This window comes from Rhinopithecus bieti, unplaced genomic scaffold, assembly GCF_001698545.2.
Source record: "Rhinopithecus bieti isolate Rb0 unplaced genomic scaffold, ASM169854v2 scaffold_1251, whole genome shotgun sequence".
Classification (NCBI taxonomy): domain Eukaryota; kingdom Metazoa; phylum Chordata; class Mammalia; order Primates; family Cercopithecidae; genus Rhinopithecus; species Rhinopithecus bieti.
In genome coordinates, this window is record NW_016803325.1 from 558,005 (window position 1) to 572,098 (window position 14,094).

Genomic DNA, 14,094 nt, shown 5'->3' on the forward strand with positions numbered 1-14,094 from the left:
AAGTATGCACACAATTACAATATATGGGATAGTGCCACCCAGAGATAGAGAACAGAGGGTGATAGGGGAGCATACAGGAGGGGCATCTAATGAGGGATTGAGAAATCAAATAGACTACAGGAAAGGAGAAAATAATTGCTGTCTCGGAAATTACCAGGCACACAGAAAGGTGCTAAACAAAGGTGATCAATAAATAAAAGGGCTGCCTACTCTTTAGTGTCTGTTGTGTACCACATACACTGTCCTAAGAAATATTAAATATGCCTCATTTAATCTTCATAACAAGCTTATGTTCTATATTCCCTACTTTTCAAAGACAGCTCAGAGAAGCTATGTAATTTGTCCAAGATCACAGAGTATACAAGTAGCAGCAATCTATAAAATGAGATTTGTCCAAGTTCAAAGCTTATACTCACCATATATACACTTGGCATTCTAGTAAGGCATTTAAAATCACATTATTCTATAGGATGCATCTATAGAATATTTCCTGACCAATACATGTTCCAATGCTGTTAGTATTATAAACTAAGCGACGTGCCTATCTCCCTCTTCAACACATGTACTAATATCATCAATGCAAGAAAACCATAATCTCCGGGCAATCAACCACATAATTTGTGTTCCTGGGGTTTTTGCTGTTGTTGTTGTTGTTGTTGTTAGTAGTGGTGGTGGGTTTTCTCCTAAGCTCTGGAATTCTAAAAATTTGAATAGAAAACTGGTAATTTTGTTGACATTTCCAGAGACAATTTGGGAAACTGTAAACAGCTCCTCTACGCAGCATTCTCGCATGTAGAAAGAGGTAAACTCTAAATATTCTTCCTTTAAAAAGTTATTTTTAAAAGGTGAAGTTATTGTCTTCCTTTTGTCTCTACAGATGCCAACACTATGAGCATGTTACTGTAAGAAAATATTATTAAATGAGGTTGATACACCACGGTAGATTTAACTTGGAATATAATCAGAGAAGGAGACAGGTATATTGATAACAGAAGATTAACCAGAACAAAACATCCTGTTTATGTAGACAAGGCAAAATAGAGAAGGGAGCAACTCCAGCAAACAGCAAACTGTTTGCAGCCACAAAGCACACAGCCCTTCCCGAAACTAGCAGGCTAATTCCTCAATTTGTCATTTCACTTGGTCTGCTCAGGCAGGGAAGTAGTTTTCTGAAATAAAGTCAGAGAAAAAATATTCTTTTGAGCTTCTTTTAAAGAATAGGGAAAGTTCAATGGCATGAAACTACATAGTTTGGGGAACTCAAAGGACATCCCACTCCACTGTTTTAGTTCATAGCAACTATGTACCTAGTTCACCAGCTATGTATCTGGCATAGAAGGCCCTTCTGAATTAGAAAAAAACAAATGTTAGTGTACATTTCCAGTTCCATCCTTTCTCCTTAGCTCCAGAATGCTGCCTCTGGCTGCCTAGTAGCTGATGTATCTGCTAAGAGCACGTTCCAGTTGGACAGCCTAAGTTTGAATCTATTCTACCTACTACTAGTCATATGGTCTTGAGTGTGTTCCCTGTTCTTCATCAACATTTTAGTTTCCTCATCTGTAATTTGGAGCTACCAAAGTGCCTACAACCACAGATTACTGTGAGGACTAAATGAAAGGTTAGTACGGTACATGGTAATGTTTCCATGTGGGAATTCCTTCCTGGCACTTCTAGGGGAACTGATATATTTTTCTGAATCATAAAAAAATTCAGTCAAGAAATATGAAAAACGTCCAGTGTCTCCCAATGGATATTAATTCCCAATAGATATTGATCTTCAGGATTTGAAGAGTGATAGATAAGAATTCTTAAATCATAAGTTATATATTTTTCATGATTTATATATTTTAAATAATGAGTGACTATAATAAACTGAACATTTCTTATATAAAAGTTTCAGAAGTATTCTGTAGGCTATATAACAACGGATGCATACTTTATTGCTATTTGAATGAATATGTTACATCAAAATTATATATTTCAATAGTATGTAAAATGATCCTAACCTGAAAAGATATTTAATTTTAAAATTGTAAATAAAGGTAAAATTAATACAAAATAAATGTCAAATAAAATCTGTAGAAAACTTAAACATCACAAATACTTAATATCAAACTCTATTACTCTTAAAGATAAATTTAAAATATAACATTGGACACAGAAAATTTTATTTCATTTTGTGTTGATGCTGGCTGAATTAAGGCAGAGATGGAGAAGGGACAGGGAAAGAACCTGTTCCCATTAATAGAATTTCCAAGAGCACCATCCAGATGGATGTTAGGATATATCCTGCTTCACAGTAGCTCAGTTCCTTCAGACAATGATAAAAATATCTTGTCTGTTTTCCCTGATTGTTTTGGCATTGAAATAGATATTGTTTTTGCCAAATCAGATTTTAAATTCATTTCTGATCTCATGTTAGCATCCTGCAGAGCAACATTCTCATCCTCTTCTATTTGCGTTTCTGCCATTCAAGTATTCACAAAGAGCTGAAGCCTACAGCAAATATTCAAACTTGTGAAAATACCAAAGAACATTACTCAGCATTATTTGAATAATGTAGTATGTATAAATACATTAGTATTTCTTTGCAAAAATGATTCACCATTAGCAACATATAAGAAGGCCATGACCACACACTTATCACATGGCAAAAGCTACAAGCAAGACCAACTAATTAGATTTTGACTGCTTCTCTCCTACCCACTCTGTTGACTCTGCTTTTACTTTTAAGTGGACATCAACAGATTCTTCTGAATCAATATATCTCTATGTTGACTGTTGCTCTTTAATTCTCAAAGAATGGCACATGGTGCTCAAGAAATGTTATCATTATCATTATTTCAATCCCCATCTAGAGGTCCCAGGAGACCACTCAACTCACTACTTTCCTCAAGCAAACTTCTACAAATTCCTCTTCTGAGTTAAGATGGTTACTGTTGATTCAGCGGTCCACAACAGGAACCTGGGTTAACTCTGACTCTTCTCAGTTCAAACATATAATCAAGCTCCATATATTGTAATTTTTTCCTCAATCTCTCTTGAATCTTATCCTTCCCCGCTGTGCCTTCTCCATCCCTGTCACTAGAGACTTAGTTCAGGTCCTCTTCATTTCTTGATGGGGCTATTATCAAAGCCTTCCATTTATAACTGGCTGCCAATCTTTCAGCCTGATTACTGACACAGTTTCTAAAATGCGTATCTGGTGATCTTCTCTTGTTTATAAATGTCAGTGCATCTCTACAGTTAAAGATAACATCCAAACTCCTTGCATATTATATAAAGCCTTTCACAATCTGGACTTTACCTTTTCAAGCTCCTCTCTGGTCAAATCCCCACGTAGCTTTATGTCAGCTTCACAGATATTCTCACTTGCAAACGTCAAACTTTTACACTTGCAAGATTTTGTAAGCATGGTTCCCTGTATTTATAATATCTACTTTTAACCAGTAAAACTTCTATCCATCATTTAAGACCCTTTCCTGCTTGAGAATCCTTTTCCCTATAAAATTCTTCCCGGACTCCTCACGGACAAGTAATATTTCTATCATTTAAATTTTACAGCACTGCATACATTTTTATAGCATTAACATGTAGTGCTATGATTTTCTCTTTATATCTGTCTCCTCCATTAGGCAGTGAGCTCTAGGATGGAGATAAGTTTCCTTGTATTTCTCTACCTTGCCCAACACTCAACTCTGAAGCAGTTGCACAGAATAAGGTGTGTGTTTATGTGTGTGTGCATACACACACATTTAAAAATGAATGAATATATACACAAATTAATATAGTGATAACTGTTGATTAATATAGTGATAATGCATTTAATCTTTTTAAAAAGAGGAAGTACGGAACATTATATAGGATTTGCTCCTTTATGTCAGAGGGCAAAAAAAAAAACCTCAACTTCAGTTAGAATAACATCTTGATGAAGCAGAAATAAGCATTCATTTATTCAGCACTTTTAGTGGGCAAAAAATTTTCTGCTCCCCATGAAAAAAATTATGGAACCACTCTTACTGGGAAAGGAAACAGCAGTGTCAGTCCAAGAAACAGAATCAGGCTGTGTGTGGTGGCTGATACCTATAATCCCAGCACTTTGGGAGGCTGAGGCATTTGAGACCAGCTTGGTCAACATAGCAAGGCCCCATCAGGACACCAAGGCAGGAAGATAACTGAGCCCAGGAGTTTGAGGTTACAGTAAGCTGTCATCATGCCACTGTACTCCAGCCTAGGTGGGTAACAGAGCAAGACTTTGTCTCTAAAAAATGAGAGACAGAGAGACAGAGAGCAGAGAGAGAGCAAAGAGGAGAGAGATGAGAGAGAGAGAAAGAGAGAGACAGAGGAAGAGAATATCAAGATTCCTGAGTGTTACAACCACGCCAAGAGAATTTTAGTACTTCCTATCACTTTTGGGCAAACCTGGAGCCTCAGTCTTCTCCCTCATGAGAGTGGGACCATGGTGATATTTAAGATACTCTCCTGCTACAGCTATGATCTCTAAAGATCTACACAGAGTTCTCAGGCAAGCAGGAGAGTTCATCATCTCTCTTCACTGTATTAAATTATGAAAGGATGAGGAAAAGAGGATTTCTTACAAACCATGAAAGAAAATGTACAATCTAGTTTCAGAAAATGCTAACCATTAATAATGAAACTAAATACACCATACTTTATATTTACCAAGTGAAAGAATGGAGAGAAAATGAATTGCCATGATTTACACATAATTTTTAAAAACACATTTTAAACTTCTCTGTGCATCTTTAAAAGTGTGAAGGCTATTCTCCCCTTTAAGTCAGAAAGGAGGTGGCTTTTTTTCTAATTATCCCTCAGCTTTCCAAGTTTTCCTGACCATCGTGAGAAATAACTGTGCTTATCTCCATCCTTGGTTGCCAAGAAGCTGCAGGACTTGGGGAGTGGGTGTCATTCCAGGAAGGAATTCCACTCCATGGCTTGATATGCAGCTCCTGTGAGCTAGCTCCAGCCCTGGATTTTCAACTACTGCAGGACAAACCCCGTGTTGCCTCACATCTCCAATCATCTCACTCACCAGCACAGGGCCCAGCCGCCCAACCACCCTCACTGTACAGACAATCATCCCTTTCCTGTTTTGCTCGTCCCTTCATCTTCCTGAAACCTCTAGAGCTGTTGGCAGAAACAAATAGAAAACATAACCTACAGCTTTAGAGAAACTATAGAAGAACAATCCAGGTGAAGAGTTTACATGAGGAAAACAGGAAAGGAATGTCACCATGAAGAAACTACACAACTAACAGAAGGATTAGCATACAAAGAGCATAAAGTTACGTGAAGTTCACTATAAAATTAGTATGCTTAAGATTACTAAACATATACAGAATAGTCACCATAATACAAGAGGATGATGCCATGAAGAGACAAAAGCAACACAGAAACAGAAATAGCCAGGTGCTGCGGCTCAAACCTGTTAATACCAGCTACTCAGGAGGCTGAGGTCGGAGGATTGTTTAAGGGCCAGGAGTTTCAAGCTGCAGTGAGCAGTGATTGTGCCAGTGCACTGCAGCCTGGATGACAGAACGGGACTCTATCTCTTAAAAAAAGGAAAGAAAAGAAGAAAATAAATTTAAAACTCAGAGGACAGGCTGAACAGCCATCAGAGCAGGAGAGAGAACTGGTGATCTAGAAAAATAAAAAACAAAAACAAAAAATAACCAGAATGCCACACAGAAAGGTAAAGAAATTTACAGATAAGCAAAGGAATAAAAAACATGGTTTACAGAATTAAAAGACTAAACCAAGAGCTAACAGGAAACAATAAACAAACAAGAGAAAAGGCTATATTCAAAAATATAAGGACAGAGATTTTTCAGTAAGTGACAAAAAAATCTCCCAATTTAAGAAGCACCACAAGCCCATAGCAGGATTAATAAAAATTCTCGAGAAACAATAACTGATAATCTAGCATTCTATACTCACTAAACTGCATTAAAGAGTATAGGGAAAAAAGATATATTCAGAAAAACAAACCTGAGAACAACTTAACACTCATAGATCATCCATGTAATACCTACTGAAGGGTGTGTGTACTTAAGAAAATGGAACACAGAAAAAATGACTGTGATGAAAGAAGCAATGTTGAGCCAAAAAACTGGCAAACTTTTGGGTAAATCTATATAAAACTGAAATGTATGTAAACAATGACAAAAATGGAGATGATTAATAAGGAGAAAAGTTAAAAACAAGATGGAACAAATATACTAATGCCAAGAAAATAACTAAAATGCAGACGATAAAAATACAGAAATTAAGCATATGAGAGAGAAGCTGAGAGTCATGGTGGACAGAATGAAAAGGTCCAAAAAATGGCTAATAGGAGAGAAGAGAGAGAACTGATGAGATGAAATATTCATAAGATTAGGGAAAATGGAAGAAAGACAGCTTTCAATGGTCCTATTATTTGGATAGAGATTAGAGATTTTTTTTTACTTCTAGACTACATTAAGTCAAGTATGTATTTAAGAACTTTAAGAATAAGCACTAAGAGAAATACACTTATAACTTCAAAAGTAGAGGAGAAAAAATATTATAAAGAATATTCGAATAATCAGTAGAAGGTATGGGAAGAGGGGACAAAGAAAAAAACAAAAAGCTTAATAAATAGAAAACCTCAAATAAAATATTAGACATTGAACCATACCCATAATCATTAATATAAATGAATTCAGAGGACAGTCGCTCTCAGATTACAAACTGAAAACCAAACTAATCCAGATATACGTTGTTTATAAGCACTATACCTAAAACATAAAGCACGGACAACTGAACGCCAATGAACCATATAATAGAAACATACCAACAAGAATTAACCAAAGAAAGCCACTGTATCTTTTAAGTTTAGTAATTAAAAAAACACAAAAAGCTTATTAAACATAGAGAAACAATGAAATACAACAAGCTTGTAAGCATCTAATGACACAGGCTCAAAATGGGTAAAGAAAATTGGCATAATTGTAAGAACAAATTGACAAATCCACAATCTTACAATGTGATTTTTAAATACATATTTCTCATAGTAACATAGCTGCAGCATGTAAAATATTGCTAAAGATACAGAATATTGAATAATACAACTATAACGCTTCCTATGCAATGCATGTACAAATACCCTAACACCTGCAACATAATGGCTCTTAAATTCTCCACCTTGGTGGCTGCACTCCAAACACACTGGCCTCTTTGATAATTCATCAAGTACATGGGCACATGCCTGCCTCAAAGCCCTCATATGTCCATTCCCTCTGCCTGGAATGCTCTCCAGTCCCCATATTCACAGGGCTCATTCCTTCATTATCTTTAAATATTTGCTAGAATATAATGAGGCTTACCCTAAGCACCTTACTCAAAATTGCTGCTCCTCATACCCTAGCTAATCTATTTGACCCTGATCTAATTTTTCCCCACAGAACTTTTCACCTTGTAACAAATTCTACAATTTACTGATTATATTCCATCTCCACCCATTAGAATGTAAGCTCTACAAAGGAAATGTATCTTCAGCATCTAGAAGAGTTTCTGGCACCTGATAGGTGCTTAACAAACATCTGAGGGAAGGAGGGAGGGCAGGAGGGAGGGAGGGAAGGAGGAAAGAAATTTATGCAAGTTACAAGAGGTTAGATAAAACCGAAATCGGAGTTTAGCAAGATAGATTATAAAAATAGAGGAAAGGCACATACAAACAGTATTAGGAATGAAAAGGGGACTCAATACAGAGTTTAACACTTCATAACAATGATGATGGTAATTTAAATATTAATATTTAGTAGGGGCTGACACATGCCAGCTGCTGTTCTGCACATCTTACATGCTTACTCAATCTTTATCCAGCCATTAGTTAGTCATGATGATTGTCTCCATTTTACACATAAGAAAACTAAGACACAAGGTCACATACCCAGTGATTCCTGGATTCAGGGTTCAAAACTATGTCCACTGTCTCCAGAACTTACACTCTTAAATACATTATTCTGTTTTTGTATAGAGAATTCTATGAACATCTTGATAGTGATATGTATAACTTGGACAAAAAAGACATTTTCCAGAAAAATAGGGTATAGAAAACCTGTACCATTAGAGAAACTAAATCAGTAATCAAAAATCTACCAAAAAACATAAGAGCAAGGCAAACATTCATAGGCAAATTCTATAGACTCATCATGATGCCCAACTTATTCATACTATTTCAAAGAATAGGAAAAAGGGAAAGTTGCCAAACTCACAAGATTATTTCATATTATATGATACTAAAATTGAACCAGGACAACAGAAGACAGAAAAAAAAACCCATAGGCCATTCTTACTGGTGATCACTGATACAAATATTAAAATATTAGTAAACCCAATGGAACAATTTATTTTTAAAAATCACAATCAAAGAGACTTTATTCCATAAATGCAAGGATGTTTTAACAACAGAAAATGTTAAACGTAATTTATTTATTGAAATTCAGTCCCAGATAATTCTTTATGAGGGTTTTCCTTGTGCATTACACAATTGTTTTTCTTTTTTCCCCAGCTTTATTGAAGCACAATTGACGAACAAAAATTGCATATATTTATGGTATATATTTTGATATACATAAATACTGTGAAGAGATTACCACACCCAATCTAATATGTCAGTCACATCACATAACTACCTTTGTGTGTGTGTGTGTGTGGTTGGGAACAATTAAGATCTACTCTCAGCAAATTTCTAGCATACAATACAGTAATGCTAAATATAGTCACCATGCTGCACATTAGATCTCCAGAATTTATTCATCCTGAATAACTGAAACTTTGTACCCTTTAGCCCACATCTCCCCATTTCCCCCACTCCCCAGCCCACGGAAACCACCATTTTATTCTCTGTTTCTACCAGTTCAACTATTTTAGACTCCTCATTGTCTTAGTCTGTTTAGGTTGCTATAACAAAACACCATAGACTGGGTACTTTATAAGCAACAGAAATTTATTTCTCATAGTTCTGGAAGTCTGGGAACTCCAAGATTAAGATCCCAGCAGATTCAGTGTCTGGTAAGAGCCCATTTCCTGGTTTCTAGATGATGATGTCTTCTTGCTGTGTCTTTCAGGACAGTTCTTTGGGTGGTCTGGGACCAACTCAGTTCCTCCCATTTTCTTGCTTGCTGTTCTCAAGCATAACTATAGAACATGCTGGGAATACAACATCCTGAGTTAAGAAGGAACTGACTGGAACACCTCAGGCTCTGTTCCAGACCCTCCTAGAAAGAGGATGTCCTTCAACACTTTAGCGCAGTGACATTTGGGTATAAAACTCAGAGTGAGCTGCTTTTCGGGTTCTCTCAGCTGATGTGCAAGTGGACATGTGCAGACGAGACTCTATCTGTTCCAGGAAACTTTTCTGAGCCTTGGGGAACTGGCTTTCACTGAATGCTAGGCTTCTGTTGTCCTTTGCTGCCTATTAAATAATAAATCCACTTCATGAAACTTGTTTTGTGTATGAATGCTCTGCCTCACCAGAGTCGGGCAAGTAACCAGTGCACAGTAAATTTGCTTCACAGTCCTTACTTGGTGAAAGGAACTAGCTAGTGCACTGAGTCTCTCTTATAAGGTTGAAGACATCATGTCTTTTACCACTAAGTACTTTAGCGAATACTTCCTAAGAACAAAGATACTTTTTATGTAATCACAGTAAATGTATCAAAATCGAGAAATTTAACTCTGATCTAAGAGTATTAGCTAATCTATAGTTTATACTCAGTTTCATCAATTATCTCAACAATGTCTTTTATAGCTATTTCTCTTCCTGTTCAGATTCTAAGCCAAGGTTCTTCATTACATCTACTCATCTTAACCCATTTATGCCCAGTGTTCCATTACTGGAACGCTAAGCATGTAGGAGTTATTTACATCCTACTGCTCAAGGTCATCGCCAAGGTCTGAATGCAAAAAATCAAAAACTTGCAACCTCAGGCATAAATGGGTTAACTCCCTAGTCTTTTTCAATATTGACAGTTTTGCCTTCACATTTGTTTGTTTGAGGTTTTCTCATGATGAGATTTAGGTTATGTGTTTTTGACAGTAATATCACAGAAATGATGTGTCCTTCTCAGTACATATATTAGGAGGTACGTGACATCAGTTTGTCATAATATTGGTGAAGTTTACTTTGATCACTTGGTTAAAGTGGTATCCAACAGGTCTCTCCCTTATAAACTTACTTTTTTGTCATTAATAAGCAATTTGGGGGGACATACATTGTAACTAAATAGCCTGCTTCCCATCAAAGTTTTGCTGACTGTTTTCACCTCAGTGATGATTTTCTAACTCCATTATTCCTTGTATATACATCAGTTGGCATCATACCGTGAAAAAAAAATGCTTGCTCTTTGACCCCATTTATTTATCAGTAGGGATTTGGTGATTCTTGTTTTATTCTATGGGCTATATATTTATTTTAACGTTTGAATTGTCCCAGATTTGGCTAGAGGGAGTTCCCACAAGCTAGTCTCAACATATAAGAGAAACTCTAATCTCAATATATTATTCCCCTGTCACCAACCAGATTTCTGGGATTCACTTTCCTGGTGTCAAATATTCTTTTTTCAGAGAACGCATCATGAGTTTATATTAATAGCGTAAACATAATTAGTAAAGTAAATCTTCTGAAAAAAATCTGAATTATTTTGGGGCAATATTCTATTTAGAGATCAACTTTATTAATGTGGATATCAAGAGATAAATTTAGATGAAAAATATTACCATTTAACGTACATGATTATGATACAGTTATCCAAAGTAAGTTTGATAATCAATCCAGAGTTTATAAAAGACAAAGTTTTCATCCTTGTCATTCAAGTTCACTTTTACACCTAAAGTTGCAAAAAGTATTCAAGTTGAAAAAAGGATATGATATCAAGAAATCTGACTGATATACACTTATCCAGAAATAGAGGTTATGGAAGGCTATTTCTACAGCTATTTCTCAACTTACATACAAATAATCACTGTCAATTGTTCATTTAAAATTCCAAACTCCATCCAATATTCCACAGAGATATTACAAATAAAAAAAGAAAGTGTTGCCACAGAGGACCTTGAGGATGATACTGTTAACCCCTTTATTTTTGTTTAAAAGAAGCAACATGAGCCCAGAGAGGTGAACTGTTACAGAAACAGTCGAAAAATCTAAAATTTGAATATAGTTTTCAGTATGTCAAGACAAGGGCTATTTTAATCATGTCATTTACAATAGTGAGATTGACAAATCAGTCCACAAAAAGCAGCTATTTAGCCAACAGTGTGGCTGAAACATTTAGCAATGAACAACAGTACTGCAGCAATCATTCTTAAAGTAATAAAAGTTATTATGTTGAAAAGAAGTTTTTTTAATGGTGAATTTGAGGCTAGGTTAATTAAAAGACGATTGTAAGGTCCATCAGTATTTGTTGGGATTACTAGCAGAAATTTATAGGGTCTTTAGAGGCTTGTGGCGCTGGCTCTTTAATGTGAATAATTTTACTACAACTTAGGACTTTCCTTTTCCATGACAGGCGTGGACCATCAATATGATTCAGGCTTATGTGGCATAATTAAGGTTGTTTGTGGCCTCTCCATTAACTGCCAACACTTTATGTGTAAATTTCAGATTTGTAAATCTACCCTGAGACTACTACAAGAAACATTTTCTGTATTAGAGATGATGTAATACTCGAGGCTCCTAAATTTTATTTTCTTGAACTAGAGTATTTTATAATATAATTCTATATCTTCCCCTCATTTTATTTGACAAAAATCTCTTCAATTTTTTAAGGATGTCCTCTTTAAAACTAAATTTAAGTAGCTGGGTTTACATGTAGAAATCATCCATGACACTCAGGCTTCCTCCATTATTACCTGTTTGGTGTGACCAATTCCTGGATCTCCTGTGACCTGAGGCCTTTTCCTTTACTCTTTCCTATCTTCCTCCTCTAACCAGATTTGGGGCTGAAAACAGGAGGATCGACCCTCCTGACACTATGCTCAGGTTTCTCCTAGTAAAACAGGCAGCTCTACCTCAAGCAGGAAGTGTATTCTCATATATAAATTTCAAGGATTGTCTTACAATTAACACAAAGAAGCTATCACTTAGGTGCTTTAAATCTTCATGTGAATGGGAAGAGTTTCCATATATAGTTACCACTGGATGAAATACATTTCATAAAGGCAATATAGAGAAGAGAGAGAAAATGTTTTATTCACTTTAAAGTTGAAAACACAAAATGATCCAGAAAGCTTTTTCAGCAGTTATAGGGTATTATTTTTCAAAACCTATTAAAGTTAATTACTTTTTGAATATTAGAATTGTCCATGATAACTAATAAAATGGGTAAAGCAGCACTGTACATACCCTGAGTAGCTGTTGGAGGTAGTTTGAGGGTATTGTCTAACTTCTCCCAAAGGTAAGTTGGTCGAGGAATGCCTTCCTCTGAGCTACAGAGCAGGATGACATCGCTGCCAATATCCTGGGATCCTTGGATTTGGCAGTGTGGGGCAGAAGGGGGAACTATAACAGGAAGAGTAAGCAATAGAGTACATATTTTACTGTGAGCCAAGTGATGATGGAGGAGACATCAACATTCAGTACACTGGACCCTTAGATTACATTGTTTCGGGAACATATACCAGGAGACAGCCTCACACCTGAACCCAGAGGAGTCATGTACCAATTCATGAGGCTTAGGCACAGGAGCAGACCTGCAGCTTTGGTAAGCAGAGGGCAAATATGTACAAAGGGGCTTCACCTTTTGATTATATTTTCAAGGTATCTTAAGATCTTCTTTTCACTCTGCTTCCTCTGAAGAATTCTTAAGATCCATTGTATCAACATGTTGCTTTTAAAAACATTGCTGAAAGAGGCCACTTTTAGAGATTTCAGGGAAAAGCAACCCTTATCCTGCCAACTACCCTCTGGCAAAGACCACTTTAACAAGGTCCTTCGTTACTTTACAGACAAAAACCGGACAGACCTACTTTATACCAAATTCTGCTTTATGGTGGGGAAAGTTAAACTAAGGTTCAGGTAAAAGCAGAGTTGATAATAATGTAGTGGACATTTCACAACCATTAAGACAGGACACAAAAAACATGGAACAAAAATTACCAAAAAGAACACTAAAGGAAGAAGGTGGCATTATACAGTAAAAAGCAAAACAAAACAAAACCATAAACTAAGCGCATGGCTTGAAGTTTCATGCAGGGGAATGCAGATGGTAGAGTTTAAATCCAATTTATGATTTATCTGTAATGCTAATGACTTTTCAGTAAATATGTACACCTTTTCCAAAATGAATAAATGAATGAATGAAAAAAATGAATGCAGAGTATACACATAGGAATCAGAAAAAAAAAGACTGGGTAGGGGAAGAGAGAACAATAAAAGGGTATGGGTAGGAAGAGTAAAAATCTTAGCAAATCCTAGTATCTACTGCGGTGGGGCAAACTAATCTTTGATTGCCTTTGTCATTGTCACTGTGATGCCAGGAACAGAAATCCAAAATAATTCTTTGGAGGTAGCATTAATTATAAAATAAATTAAGGGCTTTCTTTTATCTTCTTTTTAAAAATGATGCTGAGAAGTTAAGTCTGGACAAACAAAAAATAATGTTGGATAACATGGGAAGTCAGTCACCTAACTTACAGGTATAAGTATCCGAATATTTAATTCCATTAGTACACTATACTCAGTACTCAAGAGTATTTTAGAATCTATACCATTTTTAATATAATACAATGAATATGATTTTGAGAACAGAAATCCCCGACTTGGTCATTAGTTTTCTTATTCTGTTTGAAGGCTGGGAGAAAAAGGCACCAAAGGCAGAGGGAAAATGACAAGAATTCCCAACCCCTGAATTCTTAAGTGACTCAACAACAACGAATGAAAAAGAAAGGGTGGGTGGAGTTTGACAAGGACTACAGGAGTAGATTCTGAGACTTGAGTAGGATGGAGGAGAATCAAGAACATCAACCTTCTCTAAGTACTTCTTCCATCTCCCCAGATGAACTGAGTTTAGCCACCTCTACACAAGTATTCATTTAGAAAGCAGTATT

General features: G+C 36.0%; 1 protein-coding gene across 8 annotated transcripts in view; it reads right to left on the reverse strand.

Moving 5' to 3' along the window:
- The window catches only part of IGSF11 (immunoglobulin superfamily member 11), a 213,572-nt gene that overhangs the window by 6,725 nt on the left and 192,753 nt on the right, over positions 1-14,094 (reverse strand). For 7 of the 8 annotated variants that reach the window (XM_017875351.1, XM_017875330.1, XM_017875312.1 and 4 more), the window contains one exon: positions 12,392-12,547. The exons of the other annotated variant lie outside the window; for it this stretch is intronic. In XM_017875351.1, coding sequence (XP_017730840.1) covers positions 12,392-12,547 — 156 coding nt within the window. The remainder of the gene's footprint in view (positions 1-12,391; positions 12,548-14,094) is intronic. 8 annotated transcript variants of the gene reach the window in all.